This window comes from Toxorhynchites rutilus, chromosome 2, assembly GCF_029784135.1.
Source record: "Toxorhynchites rutilus septentrionalis strain SRP chromosome 2, ASM2978413v1, whole genome shotgun sequence".
Taxonomy (NCBI): Eukaryota; Metazoa; Arthropoda; class Insecta; order Diptera; family Culicidae; genus Toxorhynchites; species Toxorhynchites rutilus.
The window spans coordinates 72,536,032-72,554,476 of NC_073745.1; the positions used below are offsets into that span (position 1 = coordinate 72,536,032).

At 37.6% G+C, this 18,445-nt stretch overlaps 2 protein-coding genes across 8 annotated transcripts in view; both read left to right on the forward strand.

Annotated features, from left to right (window-relative positions):
• The window catches only part of LOC129770509 (protein kinase C-binding protein NELL1-like), a 309,088-nt gene extending 291,925 nt beyond the window's left edge, over positions 1-17,163 (forward strand). For 5 of the 7 annotated variants that reach the window (XM_055773395.1, XM_055773394.1, XM_055773393.1 and 2 more), the window contains 3 exons: positions 1,495-1,728; positions 3,546-3,566; positions 15,216-17,163. In XM_055773395.1, coding sequence (XP_055629370.1) covers positions 1,495-1,728; positions 3,546-3,566; positions 15,216-15,662 — 702 coding nt within the window. In that variant the 3' untranslated portion in view covers positions 15,663-17,163. Of the gene's footprint in view, positions 1-1,494; positions 1,729-3,545; positions 3,596-15,215 lie in introns of all 7 variants that reach the window. The other 2 variants (XM_055773397.1, XM_055773396.1) reach the window with 2 other exon arrangements.
• On the forward strand, positions 3,602-15,357 carry LOC129770512 (uncharacterized). The gene is made up of 2 exons (XM_055773404.1): positions 3,602-5,419; positions 5,475-15,357. The coding sequence occupies exon 2, from the start codon at positions 6,075-6,077 to the stop codon at positions 7,089-7,091; it is 1,017 nt and encodes a 338-aa protein (XP_055629379.1). The 5' UTR covers positions 3,602-5,419; positions 5,475-6,074; the 3' UTR covers positions 7,092-15,357.
• Positions 17,164-18,445: the final 1,282 nt, after the last annotated feature.

Here is an 18,445-nt window from a genome sequence, read left to right on the forward strand (position 1 = left end):
TTGAAGATATTTATAAATCTAGAAAAGCCGTAAGAGTACATTTGAATATGAATTAGAGTAGTACTGAATCTCTAAATCCAAAAAAAAAATTTTCAAAATTTTAATATTTTTTTAGTACAAAAATTTTTGATGAAATTTTTTTTGATAATTTTTCTTGATACACCATGGTAGGATGTACATTCAGTATTTTTTTCAAATTTTTATCTCAGATCTATTGAGGATGGCGTGAAATAAACGAAAAAGTACGTTTTTCACTATAGATCCTACGTCAAACCACATAGGGGTTCAAATAAACCACCAAAATTTCTTATTTAACATCCTTTACAATATTTGCCATACAGCTAGTGATTTGGTTTGGGGGCACTTTTTACTCCCTTACCTAACCACTCTTTGGAAACATAAAAAAAAAATTTTTTGATACCGCGCAACACTGAAAAAAATCTGAAAAAAATCACACATATCTAGAAAAGCCGTAGAAACACATTAAAATATGAATTAGAGTAGTACTGAATCTCTAAATCCCAAAAAAAAAATTTTCAAGATTTCATTATTTTTTTTAGTACTAAAATTTTTGATGAAATTTTTTTTTGATAATTTTTTTTGATACATCGTAGTAAGATGCACATTCAGTATTTTTTTCAAATTTTTATCTCGGATCTTTTGAGGATGGCGTGAAATTAACGAAAAGTACGTTTTTCACTATAGATCCTACGTCAAACCAGATAGGGGTTCAAATAAACCGCCAAAATTTCTTATTTAATATCCTTTACAATATTTGCCATACGGCTAGTGATTTGGTTTGGGGGCACTTTTTACTTCCTTACCCGGCCAGGCCCTTTGACAATTTTAATTCTTTTCTTATCACTACATGAGAGTAAAATGGATCAATTTTACGATGAATATGAGTCGCATTTAATCATTTACTTTTTTAACTCCGAAAAACTCAAAAATAACCGCATGAGGCGTATACTTAATTTTGCGATAGACTGTAATTGAACTATACAGAACAATTACCTTTGAGGACACAATCATAACAATTACAAACAATAACAAACGAATGTCAACATATAGGAACGGATGGAAACGGAATTGCTATACAAAGCGCAATTGTGTACTAGCGAATGTTCCAGACGAGACCAAGACCAGGACTATGGGATCAATCGTATAAATAGGACACGAAATGTTCAGAACAATGTATTTTAGAGGCGAATGAACTGCAAAGTTTAAAGCGTCTTCAATTCAACATCGTCGTCGTCAGAACAGTGTCAGCCGGAATAAAACCATCGATCAGTATAGGTCAGCTTTGGCTATATTCGATCTCATCACATCCCTACATCAACAACTGGTAGCCAGTCTGCTCTCATCTCTACTACTCTACGGAACTCTGCTCAGATACCTCTCTGGGCGGAGACAGTTGGAATGATAATATACCACAAAACAACGTGACCATGAGTTCAAAACTAAGCTAACACAAAATATTGTCTCCCCCCACAGTACGGTGAATTCGACTGCTGGAAGCTGGAGTGCCCTCCGCTGACTTGTGATAACCCACTACCGCTGGGAGCCGGTGATTGCTGCCCTCGATGTCCGGATGACATGTGCAGTCTCGAGAACGCAACAGCGAATGGACTAACGGGTGGAAGCTCATGCCTGTATGAGCATCACATCTACGCCTCTGGACAGACGTTCAAGTATCCGTCCAGAGAGTGCGCCACCTGTTCCTGCAAGGTAAGTTGGTCGTTTGCAACGTCATCTCAGTATTTCCAACCGGGAGCTATGTATCCTAGTCTGAACAATAAAAGCAAACACACACTCATCGTGTTGAAACTACAGGATTCAAACACAAAACAACAAATTAGTTTATAGTCCAGAAGCATTAAGCTAGTTCAAAAAAGTTGATATTAAGTTCGTAATTCAATTTTTTTATTTGTTAAATATTTCAAACATTGTGTATCATTCTGTTGCTCTGTCGGTCCTTTGTGTTGTCGTTGTTTGATTAAAATGAAAATGTAACTGACCAACTAATAAACTGTCAGCATTAGGCCGCGTTTAGATATATCGCGTGATTTCAAGGTTCACACAATGGCTTGGAGAGAAATCCAGAAAAATAAACGAATAGTCAAAGATATGGTAGTCAGGCATGTGACTGCGTAAACCTTGAAATCCAGCGAACCTACCTTAGTGTAAACGTGTCATTAGACACGATGTTCATTGAGGTACTACACATAATGGCATGTTTCATTCGAACTAACATTTGTCTGCTTCATGCCAAAAGCGGTGCGTTCTCCGTTTGTTGTACACTCGTATTTAATTTCCGCTTAAAACTAATTTCCCGAATTAATTATGACATTTTATCGGAATCAATTTACCAACTGATTAGGTATCGCTAACATTAATTTTGATTGCAATTTTCAAATCGGTTGCTTTTTTCTAATGAATAGGTTCAATTCGCAGTATTGTTTTTTTAAGTTTCAATCGCCTAATTAAAATCGGCACATTCATCGCTAGCAATTGAACTTTCGGTTCCCTCTGCTCGTGTTATTCGATGTGTACACCATTTAAAAATGTGAAACCGTAGGAACTCACATTCAGAAAAAGGAGCAAAAACACACACACCTACGCCCACTTCCCTGACACAAAAAAAACGCAATCAGCAATTACAACCGATCAACCAACATCACATTTGCATTTTTACACCGGTGAATAGAGGATGAACCTCACATCACCTGCCTCGTGACAGCACACCTAACCTCAACTCTCTCTCAAAATCTGTCATTAAACGCTCATTCCACTTCCTCACACACCGCTTTGCCAATTGACGCAAAAAAAGCGATCCTTCCCAGTATTAGTAATTGCCGCTATTAAAGGCTCGATGAAGTGAATTAACCCGTACAAATGACATGCGTTACGTTCCGAGAGGGGTAGGAGGGTTTGCTCAAAACCGCAATCAAAGTTTTATATTGGGATTAAATTCACGTTCCGTTGAATTACCGCCGCAGACCACTTCGTATGTGTATTTCTAATTATGGCCTTTGCGAGAAAAGATTCAAAGGCGGGGTTGTTCCCATTTGTTACGTTGTCGTGAGAAGTTCGCGTTTGAGTGGATTTGCGCCGAGTAGTTTAGCAAGTTAAAACAATTAATAAGCTATTATTAAAATGAAGGCGATTGAATTAGAAGCGAATGGCAGAAAAAGTAAACAATAACTAATAGCCACATTAGGAAGGGAAGCGGTTATTATTAACATTTTTTTTCTCGCAAGTAAAACGCCCAAGGATTAAAACATCATTAATTTACTTCGCTGTCAGTCAGAAGATAAGTTGTTTCTTTTACAGCGGCACGCAATCCCATACTTTCAGACACACACGACAAATGTAAACAAACCTGAGTTGACATTGAACTTAATATTTAGATGCTTACTTCAATCTACTCACGCAGGGAAACTCATTCATTATTCATTATTATTCAACACTAACTACTCTAAATACTAAAATCAAAAACTACCGAAATTGTTAACACTATAACCTGCGAACAAATTACATTCCAGGTCCCCTACTGTGCCCAACTGGTGAGCAATTCCGCGTGTTGTGTGCATCGGTAAAAAATCACTCTTTAACTACACTTACATTCGTTTTAAAATCTATGATTTGGTATTTTCCTTCGGTTTGATATTCGTTTTATTGTTTTGACTCGGCCAACGAATTTTAAGTTCCAATTATAAATTCTATATTTTCTTTTTGTTTTCAATTTACTTATTAACATTCTGTGTTTGGGAAAAATTTGCTGATTACCGAAATCCAGTAGTTTTACTCAGATCGTCGGAATGTCCTTTGGTTGTTTTTTCTTCTGTTCATCTCCTCTTCTATCACATAGTCACTCCTCTATTTCCACCACACACACGATTATCATTATGAGCAATGTTTGTCTAGCAATTTTTAAATATTACACTTTTTCACTGAATGCAATGTAAATAAGAATTACTCACAGTCTCAGCAATTGTGGCGTTTTCCGAGACAATCTTTATTCTCATAAATGACTGATCACAAATTCACATAGAGCCCTAAAGAAACCATACATACTTTACCGACTTATCGGTGGAACTTTTTTCACAGCACGGATTTGAATAAACCAATAGATTCTAGCATTCCACTTTTTGGTCTTCACAAACCATTCTCTTTCTTACACTACACCGGTTAAGCCATTTCGGTTCCGTTCACTTATCGAATATGTTCGAAATGTTATTGAGTTCCATAAGTTATGTACAACAGTTAAGTTCTCTGTTAAGATTATTTTACTTCAAACAAATACATTAATCACTCTTTTCACGATTAGGGATATCAACCAGCAACCAATTTAGTAAACTTTGCTTTCACGAAAAGTACTTCCGGCACAAGCACCAAGCGCAAGCACCTTATTTTTGGAAAAAAAAAGAACAGTTAGTTTACATTTGAGCTTGACTAATTTGACTTGTTTTAGCATGTCCACCAGTTTTTCCTGCTGATCGTTACGATCTCGGGTTAAGTCTGTTACAGTTTTCGTTCCGATCTTTTGAGTTGTTTCATGTTCCATCACTGTCAAACATTGCCCATTACGTGATCAGTTCCCATAAAGGAAAATCAAACTATACACAAGTTGAAATTGTCACAACCTTTGAAATTTTTATACCTTACAATTGGTGAAATAGCTTGCCCTATTAACACTACTCCTTCTCCCGCGCTCATCTATCCCTCCACACACACACACACACACACACACACGCTCACATCACCGGAACATTTCACATCGCATAACCACTGTCAATGTTTCACTGAGGTTGACAACTGTGGGGTCCGATTCAAAACCTCCCGTCCCACCCACGTTCACTTTCGTCCTGTTTATAGTGCGTGTGTGTTAAAGCTGAACTTTATTCTGTCATTTCTTTTCTCCTCTGAATTGATTTGGTTGAATAGTTTTTTCGATTTGTTTCGGTTCCAAGAAGCGAACATTTTTTTGGTTTTACTTTCGTAGACTAGACTTTTCAGTTCCTGTCGTTTGTCGCATGCTTGTAAATAGAAGTAGTATACCATCGTTAACACCTAGTATAAAACTAATTTAAATTAACCTCCGTCCGTTCCGTTCCACTGGGGACGCGAATCGTTTGTATTTTATGCAACCGTAATAAATATTTCAGTGCACATCGCACAGGATTGAGGAGAACATTAGTAAATTCGTTTCAGAGCAACTAGTTTGATGTTTTCTCTTGCACAATCTCTTCTTCTATCTGTCACTTCTGTGGTACACAGCAAGAGTGATGATCGAACACTTTCTATTGGTTAAATGATTTAAATTTGTTTTATGTAGAACAAGGCAAAGAAGATGGAACCGGTGCGAGGATTCAGCGGCGTGCGAGAAAACTACTTAAGATAAACGGTAATCGAATAGGTAATGTATGGAATGTCTCTATTTTTTCACAATTCAAATTTTGAAAATTTGTTAGGTAATCACATATCCAATACAACAAAATGGGCCTGATTCTCGAATACACTACGAACACACTTCACGGTGGAAACAGAATGAAACGTATTCGCGATGACAACGGTACGGTGTCGACATCTGGATACGAGATTAGTTTCCCACTAAACTTATCATTATAATAACAAATTATCTTCAGATGAAATTTTTATATGAGATTATTATACCACATGAAGAAAACAAAGTTTTCCACTCACATTGAATACCAGTTTGATACGAAGAAGTTGATTTTCAATAATGATGTTTTATTGGAAAAGTGCTCATTCTGCCTGAAAACTCATCATTATCTTCGACACTTCACTAACTCGTAAAACGTAGTTCAATGGCGTGTCGTAATACGCATCCCCTAAGCGAGAATGGATTTAACTTGACCATGCTCTTAAAATTTAAGATAGCAACTACGTCAGTACGTAAAGGGTGTGTCACATCAAATTGCATCACGGAAAAAACGCTGTAGAAATTTAATTTTTAGGAATTATATCTTCAGCTTTCGCTTATAATCAGATAAGAGTGTATAGATCACGTTGGCCATGCTTCACTGTCAATTTTTCGTAAATTTGGAAAAATGTCATCGAACGAAAAAGAGTGTCGTGAATTAATCCTGCGCACTCATTTCGAGAATCCGGAGTTATCACATCGGGACATCGGTAAGATGCTGGGAATCGTCCAATCCACGGTCAGCAGAGTACTAAAACGATACTTCGAGAACCTAACCATCGACCGGAAGGTGAAGAACGGCAAAAATGGATGCTCCGTCAGTGAAAAAGATCACAAGCGCGTAGTTAAGCAGTTTAGACGTGATCCGAGAGGTTCGGTCCGGGATGTCGCCAATAAGCTGAATTTGTCAAGTTCATTCGTCCAGCGGACCAAGCAGCGGGGGGGCCTGTGTACATACAAGGTTCAGAAGGCTCCTAACCGCGACGAAAGGCAAAACATGGTGGGGAAGACGCGAGCCCGGAAGCTGTACACCGAAATGCTGACGAAGCCGCATTGCCTGGTAATAGACGACGAAACCTACGTCAAAGCGGACTTTCGTCAGCTGCCGGGCCTGTTGTTCTTCTCCGCAGAGGACAAATTCAGCGTTCCGGAGGAGATTCGCAAGCAGAAACTATCCAAGTTTGCCAAAAAGTACATGGTGTGGCAAGCGATCTGTTCTTGCGAAAAGCGGAGCGCCCCCTTCGTAATGACCGGCACGGTAAACGGGCAGGTTTACCTTAAGGAGTGCCTACAGAAGCTCTTACTACCACTATTGAAGCAGCACGAGGGCCCGACCATCTTCTGGCCGGATCTCACTTCGTGCCACTATTCAAAGGACGTGTTGGAGTGGTACGAAGCCAACGGGGTCACCTTCGTGCCAAAGGAAATGAACCCGCCCAACGCGCCGGAGCTTTGCCCAATAGAGAAATATTGGGCGATTATGAAGCAGGCCCTCCGGAAGAACCCAAAAGTTGTCAAATCGGAGGCGGACTTCAAGAGAAAATGGATTTCTGTTCAAAAAAAACTACAACCTGACGTTGTACAGAACCTTATGGACGGGGTAAAGAGGAAGGTGCGAGCATACGGGCTTGGGCTCGAAGTATGAATAAAAAGAAAATGCCAAAAGTTGTTGATTTGTTTTTATTTTACTGTCTAAAATTTTCGAAAGGATCGGTCTACTGGGCGAATTTCTACAGCGTTTTTTCCGTGATGCAATTTGATGTGACACGCCCTTTAGATTAGTTAACCCTCAGTCATCTGTAATCGTTCTGTATTTTAGATACTGAATAACAAAAGTGCTACGAATTTTATTTTTAAAGGCGCCTAAATTCTAAATTTCCAATCATACGGTGTTAAATGGCCCAGCAGAAGTATAATATCCCCATGAGTTGTTTCTCTCAGAGACTTTAAAGCTCAGAGAAACAGCGCTTGTATGAATGAGAGATTCCATCAATCTATTCCCTTCATGCCCACCAGCGAAGAGAAGAAACCGTTCCTCTAGGGAGCGTGTTCTCCCAGTATTCGAGCATTAATTCTCCAGTCCATTCTCCAGTTTTTCTCCTACATTCTCTAAGCACATAATACAGATGCCAGATGTGAAGGCATTTTTTTTTCGTTTTGAAGACATTAAATTTTGTGAAAACATATTGAAAACAATTGTTTGTGTGATTTATCGAACATGATTTAGAAATATCGTGATGGTTTGCTCATTTTTGTTCATTATGATTACATTTGAAGACATTCATTCGTGCCATGCAGAGATATTTGAAAAAATCATCTGATATTCCTCACATACAAGCTATTTCTCTCGTGAGAATGTTTACGGCCGGAAGCGAGCAAATTGTCCCGATCGAGGGTATGCCATACTGCCCGATGGTAAGCTGATGCGGAAAATATCAAATTGAGAAGGAAATGAATCCTTTCTTACCATTTTCTCAATAAACTCGACTCAATAAATATGACCCACAGTTATCGCCTCTGAATCAAGCAACAAAAACCTTATAGAAATGATGTAGAAAATTACATCGCTTCCAAAGAAAATTATTTTTCTTATTTTTTTAAAGCATGTAACAAATGTAAAACTTGCATGGTAGGATTCTATCATTGACTAGCACGATTGCCTATATCCATTGCATTTCTATTCTTGCTGGATTACGAGAAAATCAGGCGGGTTAAATTGCCCGGCAGGCGTGTTTTAGACACATCTCCTCTATATACATGTTTGCAGTACCTGATGCAAACATGACCTCTCCTGGAAATGATTATCTCTCTCGATGTTGAATTTAAATAGAGAGTGCGTATCACTGTGTTTACAGTGGTACTGCCATAGTCTTATTTCTAAATTAAATACGTTATAATTTTTAATTCATAACATCAGATGTGATGTTTGTTGAATTTATTAATCAGTAACTGAAGTAATGATTGGAGAAGAGTACTGGTTATAGCTATTTCATAACCCGGGAAACCCGAGTCCGATTTCAATTCGTAACGCCCAAAAGCGATGCTGCTTTGTAAACCAATATTGTCAGAGAAAATTATTTTGTTTTGCATTAACACTTCGACGGCCATGTTGTTTTGGTCAAAAAGTTCGAAAAAACCTGGAAGGTTCCAATGGTTGATTCTTATACTAGATGGTGCCAGGAACCTATCTAGCATAAAATTCCATCCCCATCTGCCATATAATGGTAAAAACTACTAGTGTGTAGTACTGCACACGCGGCCTCAACTCAAGGTAAACGAGTAAAATATCGAAAAATATTAAATCATTATAAAACAATTTAATTTTTTTATTTTTATATAACTTTATTTCAAACTTGTAAAATGTCTTTTATTAAAACAATCCAGACATAAAAACTTTTCGGAGCATTCTGGGCAGTGATAGATTGTAGTTGGTAGAATAATACAAGCAGTGATGCCAAACTATAAGAACGGAGTGTCTTTTCATTTTTGTTTATGGATTATTGTTGGTTTTTGGTATCTGTTATTATTTTATTTTCAAATATATGTACTTGTTATAATAAATAAAAAAAATTCAAATCAAAAGAAATAAAAAGATAAAATGATTTTGAATGATAAACCATGTTACATATTCAATAAATTTGGAACCGATCCGATTGAATTTGTATTAGAATAATTGATTCCTTATACGGCTTTTCGCTTTGCGGCCAAGTTTCATGAAACGAATCTAGGCCGTAAAGCGAGGTATGGGAGTAGTAGAAAAAAATCCATACAAAATCCAAAATCCACTCATTATCGTTTGTACATGTGCATAAAGTTTAGATCTGTTTTCTGCATCATATACCTTAAGCGTCCGAAATGTGATTCAGAACGGTATATTCGTAGCGTTCTTCTTCTTCTTCAATGGCACTAACGTTCCTAGAGGAACTTCGCCGTCTCAACGTAGTATTACTTGCGTCATTTTTATTAGTACTTAGTTGAGATTTCTATGCCAAATAACACGCCTTGAATGCATTCTGAGTGGCAAGCTCTAGAATACGCGTGATCACAGTGCAAGTCGGAGGAAATTTCTTTGACGAAAAATTCCCCCGACCAGAACGGGAATCGAACCCGAACACCCGGCATGTTAGTTATGACGCTAACCACTCGGCCACGGGTGCACAACATATTCGTAGCGTTGCTTTCTCCAGAAATTCATTTCGATTTCACCACCTCCAAAAATACACTGCGATTCGTAACTATAGAACCACTCAATTTTTCTGAGTTTCCAGAGATATGTAAGAGGTCGGTCGAATTGAAGCATACAGTGTATGATATAATAACAATATTCATTTATAAGGCTGGCCATTTGAACTTTATTGTTGTGTCTTTCAAACTTTCAAAAAACTAAAATTCCAGTGTTTCTCACCTATAGAACCAGATGGAAAAACTCTCACTCCTTTACAAAATTAACGTCAATTTCACATGAATTACAATAAGTTTCTAATTTGTATTGAGATTGAATAAAACTCTTTTCTTGAGTGCGTCTGGTCTTATTCCGGTGACTCAAGCAAGTGACCGACTTAACCTTGGCGGAACTCTTAGAAGCCCGCTAAGTCACATTCGGGTCGAGTCACAACGCATCTCGTACAGTCGTACCAACCGTTGCGATAATCAAGTGTGTCGTATTGTGTTGTATGGGCTTTGTATAACACCTTATATTATATTCATGTTTTTTATATAAATTGAATATATTTGTATATGTGTCCTGTTTAGCTATGAGTGTGTTCTACCGTTTTTGACGTGGGACTACGTCTAACCGGAGTAATTGGGGGGGGGGGGGGTGTTAAAATGAATAAACACAGAACATGCAGGAAAAAAATGGAAGATTCCGAATGCTTATAACTCAAACATTTCTTACTGGATCGGAAAGATGTTTGCATCAATTGATAGGGGATATTTCTACGCTTCTATCGCAATTGATAGAATGTTATTTTTCATTAGATAAACAATTGAATAACTGTAAAATGTGAAGCGTTATCTAAACGCCCTAACTGCCTCGTTTTGATTGGCCCGATTCAAGGTTTCCCTGACACAGCCATCAAAACCAAGCCGCCTTGGGGATATCGGTATTGCAAACACATGAAAGTTGGGGGTATTTTTGTTTCGACTGAGTGTGTTTCCCTAACACAGACTTCAAATCCATGGAGCGTAGGAAAATGGCATTGCAAATACATGCAGGTCGGGGGTTATTTTGTTCCGACTGAAATATGTTTCCCCAACACAGACTTCAGTACCAAGATGTCTGGGGAAATCGGCTTTGCTAACAAATGCAAATTGCGAGTACTTTTGTACTCGCTTGCCTTGGCAAACTAGAAAATGCTTCCTTAACACGGTCTCCTAAACTTAGGAACCTGGGAAAATCGTGCAGACACTAGAGACGAATGAACTTTCAAGTATAAATCCTCTATAGCATTAAAGTGTTTTCCTAACACAGATTACAAAAGCGGGTACGAACACAACGCTTTGGCTCGGTTATTCAAGATTGCATTGAAGGATTTGCCTTCATATCTTCTGCTCACTGAATTTCTACGCATACCATTTGATGATTAGGCAAAATGTTGATAACCATTTGCTGCGATAACGCCTATTGATTAAATAATATGCGTTCGACGCACATGTCAAAATTGAAACTGAGTGCCTGGAGTTTATCAAATCAAGCAAATTCGCTGTTCGAGAAGTACATACACTTGAGAGATGCAAACTTCAGGAGGAAACGTAAAATAAACTAATCGTTTGATAATTCTTCCGTTCACATATTTTGTTCTAGGCATCATACCGAACGTAAAAGGACTGTCATTAAAATTACTTGTAACGAAGAACATAATATATAACAACGCATGAATTGACCTTACATGGCATTATACAATCTTTTTACTCACAAAGCAAATATATTGAAGTCAATTGAATTCGGGAATTGTTTCATTCAATCAAAAATTCCATCAATACAAACAAATGATTGCTAAGCGTCAACCTTGCGGTTATGTAATAGGTATAACCCATCCATTTTTTCAACGAAAAACTTTATTTATTATCGTGGGAGGAGACGAAGCCTCAAACAACCCGAGCAAACAGGTGACCTGTCACACTTTCTTGGGAAAATTCTCCCCAAACCATAAAAACCACATCTCCAATACTGCGAGTCCGTAAACTACACGAATGCACAATCAAAAGTGCAATGGAGTACTTCAGAATCATTTACTTCTGTTTTTGCATCAAAAATACCCTGATAATTAGTTTTTTTATTCTCTATTATAGTGACTTTCAACACATTTTGGCTGGTTCGTCACTTTTACTTCCATTTTTGAAGAATGTCGGGAGTGAGAATTGAACTCGTGATCTCTGCGTGAGAGGTATGGATGTTACCACTGCGCCAGATCGCCTCCGATTATAATTGGGTAATTTGGTATCAATTCGTAAAATCCGGTAAAATCGTGGCATGGTTTAATGAATAGGGGCTTAGGATTCTGGACTGATCAGCTTGTTTACCAGATCAAAACTCTATCAAAACTTATGAGGAACGATCGTACGAATAGTAGATGTAGTTTACAATTAGTATGAGTGATTTGAAGAGCGTAAACGAACAGTATCCTCTGCGTAGAACGAGATACACACTACAACATGCCGCTATCTGGGTGAAACCACCCCGAATGGGTTATTTGAACTGATTGATGACTGAAAGATGACCTATAAATTAGAAACTTATTGTAATTCATGTGAAATTGACGTAAATTTTGTAAAGGAGTGAGAGTTTTTCCGTCTGGTTCTATAGTTATGAAACGCAGTGTATAACCGTACGAAGTACGAAGTCACGGACATAACTGACGTCAGAAATTATCGAGACCCTAGCATCGATTCGAACATCTACCTAGTGATGCTGAAGATGCGCTCAAAGCTCTCAACAAATTCATTTTTTCCAGAAGAAGATGTGTCGTCTAGAAGAGTACAAGTACGAAGAACTTGAATAGCTGCACCACTCTCATCCCGAAAAGGCTTCGTGCCACGGGCAGGAATGTTTCAGAATACGGATGGAAGTCCCTTGATGAACGATCATGAAGTGACCGAAAAGTGAAAGCAGCAACTCGATGAACAGCTGAATGGCGTACAGGCAGAGAACCGTGGTGCAGTAAATAGTAAAGATGTACCACCCCCAACGATAGGTGATGTTAAGAATGCAATCACACAGCCTAAGAACAACAAATCAACTTTGAGCAATCACCGTCCTGAATGCCGTGCACAGAGTGCTTTCCCAAATCGAACAGATTCGCGGGAAGTTTTCAGGCTTCATTGAAGGTCGGTATTACGAATATTCAATTCACACTTCCGCCAGATTCTCCGCGAATACAGTATCCCTACGCATTTGTCTACCTTGGCTCAACGGTAGCATCCGACAATGATATCAGTGGCCGAACCTGAGACATATTGCGATAATGTCGGGCAACTATTTTGCAAAAATGGTACTCTCCTGAAATTCGATGGGTATGAGAATACGAGGAACACACCTAGCAAGCTAGTTCGATCAAGTGCACCACTCAGTGTCGCATTAGAGGCGACTGTGATCTCTAATTGGGCATTCTCGATGATAGTGGTGCAGTGTCGACGTCTGATGGCGACTTTCAATCTGGAGCCATGATTTGGGTCCCAAACTCGATGTTTACAAAAATGTCCAATTAGAAGCGAAAATGTTCAATTATTCATGTCGTATTACAGGTCTGTCCAATTAGCTAAATGTCGAATTAGATGTGACTTACTAGCCGCGCTTCGTACTATTCAGCTTCAGGTATAGAAAGAAGTCACAGGAACCATTTAGGAAGAATAAGGTTACATTCGATCAATATTATTGTGAAAAATTATCATGTTTCAGATGTTCTATAGTTCATGGAAATATACAAAACAAACAACTCGGTGCACACAATATCGATCGGTAGAGCTTGATAGCTCCCTACAAAACTGGCGTGTTGCATTTGCATTGCGCTCATTTGATAATTCCAGGGTTGCCAACTATAATTTTAAAAATCAGGACAACTCATATTGGATTATCCGGAAAGTTCGTACCGATTTTTGGGAGAACAAAAGCATCATTTTTATGGGCAAAAATACACATTTATTCAATTTCATATGCACAGTGTTGTTACACAATCTTTCTCCACCCTTCACGAAGCTAAAAAATTATATTCTCCCAGAACATCGAAAATCGTTCAAGATATTTCAATTCTGTCCATAAAGTCGAAGTCTTTACCCTTGAAGGAATTTCGCAGGGATCTGAACATGTGATAATCGGATGGTGCAAACCACGGTTATTTTAATTAATGGAATAGCACCTCCCAGCAAGCCTCCAAAATAATTTGTCATGTTGTCAGAAAGACATGGAGTTTGGTGTTACCCTGATGGATAACGTCTATCATATTGACTAATTCTGCAAGTTTGTTTCGGATCGCTGCTATTGATTTGTCCAGTTGCAAGTGGTACGTGTGGGAATTTATGGACTTGTTGCTTGATAGAAGCTCATAACAAAGAATTGCTTTCCAATTCCACCAAACATAGACGTGCTTCTGAAAGTTCTTGATGCCTGTGGAAATTTGGACGTCTTTCTTACAGACACAGTAAAATCCTACATAACGATCAGCGCTTGAAGCCAACCAAGACAATTGCGTTTTCAAATCTCTGGAATATTTGTGATCAGCTTTATTTCACTTCTTCGATGGGAGTCAGTATGCTCATCCTAATAAAATCAGTTCAAAAAGGGGCAAATATGAGTGATCACGCTTCCACAAATATGCTGCATGTTCTGAATGTTCAACGTAACACTCAACGTCATCATCTGACGTATCGATGGTAAGAACTAGATATTCATTGGAATCGACTCTTCTTCCGGAAGCGACTACTTCGGAAGCCTAATATTCAGCATACTTCAGCATACGATTAACATTGCAAACGAACCGCTTTTTTGAAGTACTAGAGCAAACTTTCGCTTGAGAATGATGCTTGTCTCTATCTAGGCATTGTCACAACTATGTGATATTAGTATTGTGATATAACTGCGCGGTTAAAAGCAAAACAACAACAAAAATCACTTATATAGCGACTGTATCACAATCTGTGAAATTTTTAATGAAACGTCTCCACTTAAAGCAACGAGAATAATGAATGCATTCAGCTTCGAGATCAATTGCGAAAGATTATTCAGGGACATCAGACTTTTTCCAAATGTCTGCACCATAAAAAAAATGTCATTCTATATAAAACGATTTCCCTCGCGACCTTTGAAACATTCCTTGAATTTGTCTAGTGAAACATTCCACGAATTTGCAGCAGAATAGAGACATACCATACTACGTATTGTTTATTTCTAGATCGACCAAATGCACCAACGTTCCATATTCTTTGCCAGAGTTCCTATGAGTTCGTCAGCCGACGATTCATGGAGAATACTTACCCTACAATACTGTATCAAAACCGAAACATTGAGCATACCGTAAAATTACATGTTTTAATTTTCACTCTCTTTTCCTCACATCTTTTTTGCGTTCAACCACACCTACACTGCGAATATTACAACATTTTGTCACCACGAATTTACTTCACGCAACAAACAATCAAACAAACAAACTACAACAACAACACAAACACGATCATCCAAATGAAATCGGCAAACTCTAATCCACATTCTACATAAACAAAACTTGAACGCGAATCAACGCAATATCAAACACGCATCACATCCCTCGCCTAGGACGGTAAGATCACCTGCCGTTACGATGATCATTGTGTTGATGATGAACTACGAAAGATTAAAGAGCCTCCTGCAATTGATAGTGTTAAGAGTAGTCTTTCTGATAATAAACCATCGCAAACAACGACCCCAAAGACATCAACGCAACCAGCGGCCGTCAGTGCAACAACGACAGCAATGCAGTTCCCCCTCGCAGTCCTGTCTTCGGCTCCAACAGTCTTCAAATCAACCTCGACAACTGCAGTAGCATCACCAATACCAAAGTCCAGTTCTACCCTTCCAGCTGGTGATCTTCAACAGCAGCAAGGGGTTTGGTCAACTCAATCATCAGCAGATCTATCGAACCCAACGAAATTCCTACACAAACGATCCCTGCCATCTGGCACTGAGAGCATCCTCGAAGTCACATCGTCTCCAGCACCTCTCCGAAGGTATATTGGTAACTGAAATCATCAAGAGCAATTAGTATCACGTCGTAGGTGTCATTGACCTATCAAACGCCCCGACCGACCACTATTCGCGCAAGCAATCATTAATTTCCTATCTAATTTTCACAGCCAAGATGAACTGTTCATTTCAGCTTACTCAACCCGAGCACATTCTTCCCTCGAAACAAACACAGAATCCAAATATCTCTAGAACCTAACCTATTTGTAGTTACGTGTACGGTTCATTTGTATTTAAATAGCGATTGGAGAGAGAAAAAATGAACGAAACACGCAAAACAAATCACGTTCTTAGGAAAAATTTTAAATTGAACAAAGTCGCAAAAGTTTGAAATTCTTAAAATTTTAATCCACAAAAATGAACAAAAAAGAAGGCTAGTAACGATGACAAATAAACAAAGGAACAACGCCCAAAACAGCAACGCGAATAGATGTAAAAACCTTATACCAAAATCAATCCAAAATATACCGTCATTGTTTTCCCTCTCTATTCTATGTATCTCCCTCTATCTTAAAATTTCGCCTGAAGCAAGCAAAAGCGCATCAAGTAAATCGATTAGTAAGAACGAACAGGAACAAACGCTTAAACATAATAACAGTTCCCCATTTTTTGAGTAACTTTTTGGAAAACTCAACATTAGGACAACAAGCAAAATCTTAAGGTAACAAAAGAAAACTAAATAATTTTGGGTATAGAAGAAAGCATGATGGAACATAGAAGAAAATTGAAATTATTTTCTGGTAACTAGCTTATCGGGGAGAGAAGAACATCGGGTGAAAGAATAGCCATGTTTCCTAGCATACAAGTTATATTTCATTCAACTAAGAACATCCACTGTCATGTAGTCATGTAGTAATCATGCTAAGCAACAAGACCGACTCGATGTTTTTTTTTGCTCCGGTGATCACGCAACCACACATAAACAGGCACGAAAGCGTAAGAACGAACATTCCTGAAGGCAGAATGAAACGTCAAACTTCACAATTCTCGTACAGCGTAAAGTATTACACAGCCCGAAAAAAATGTCGAAAAAAAAAACAAAAATGAAAACAGAAGATACTGTAAATACTAGATAAATAGTCTGTATAAAGTTCTAGACATAAAAAATATATCTGAGAAATAATCCTGTTTGTGAGATCTTATTATTTATTACTTACAAACAGAACACAAAAAAAATGTGCAAAAGCGATAACGTTTCTGTTTCCAATGAAACAAAAGTTTTTACAGATCGAAATATTTCCGAATACGTATATTGTTTTTCTTAAAACTAATCGTGGCAAACCGACGAAACACATTCACATGGAAGAAAAACGAAATGAAAAATCGAACGAAAATGGAAACCATTCACAAGGCCACCCCGTCGATTGTTACAATTCTAGTCAATTTCAGTTTATGTTAAGTGTAATTTATTTATTATCATTCTCTTTCCGGTACCAAAATCAGAATATTGTTTCACTTGCTCTTAGCAAACAATAAACAACATAAGATGAAAAAAAAAAAACAATCAAACATTCACCAGAGGACAACAATTGAAAGATGTTTTGATCCGACGTATTTTTATTGTGTGGCGAAACAGAAGAAAGTTAAAACACAAATATATACTAATTGTAACCAAACAATCATTGAAATTTATGAATTAATAATCAGCAAAGAAAAAAAAAATACACACATACCAATGACTGTCCGAAATGCTCCGCGGAGAATGAAGAAAAAATGATACAATGCGAATACAGACGATGGAGAATTTTAGATGTGAAACAGCAAACAATTAATGTATAGCGGTTATTTTGATCCAAACGCGAGGAAACGAGAATGAACGAAACACAAAACAAAAGAAACATTTGAAAGAGAAAGAAAAAAAACAGAAATATTAGTTCCTTCTGTCTGATGTACCACATTAAGATTTAAAATGGTTAGCTGGTAGTTTTAGTACTGTATAGAATCTGAAACAGTTGAGTAAACTAAATAAAAAAAAATAAACAACTGATATATAAGTGTATTCTAGGCCATGCGCAGTGTTGTAGCTATCGGTTAAAATTTATAGAAATTGTCAGCTGCTACAGGGCATCTATATATACATAGTGTTTAGGAGCAAAAAATCTATGAGGTGAACAGCTAGAAATCGACTCAATTTACTCGAGTTATGTGTAGAATTTGTTTGTGGCGTCAATTACTCGTCACACCTAATTTCCAGTTGGGGGTTTTTGTGTGTAAATAGTGTACGCGAACTAGAACGGTATTATTAGTACATGTTTTCATTTTTATTTTCTACAATTAGCGTTGACTAACAATACATACACAATTACGAGGGAAAAGCTATATTGCTGGAACAAAATGAATGGAAGCTCTCCAGAGCTGTAGACTGTATTCGAAAATACTCTCCTATGTTTTTGGCCTTTGAAAAACGAGATGACGGCAGTGTTAGCGAGATGGTAAGCGAATTATTTAACGAACAAATGACAACAAGTAATTAATGAGAAATGAAATGCATACAATAAAAAAAAATAATTAAAAATTTACCTAAAATTTATGGTAGGAAAAAAGAAATAAATTATTAACTGTCCTGTAACTATTACTAGTTAAGTTTCTAATCCTAGCGAGTATAAAAGAATTCCTGTAAATAATAGTTAATAAATAAAAAATTGCAAAACATTGAAAACTGAGCAGAACGGGCGATTGAGTTAAGAAAACATATTGAACAATGGAAATGAAAAGAAATCAAACCGGAAATGTGTAAGTCAATAACGTAACGAAAGTCGAGAGGGAAAAAACGAGAAAAACAT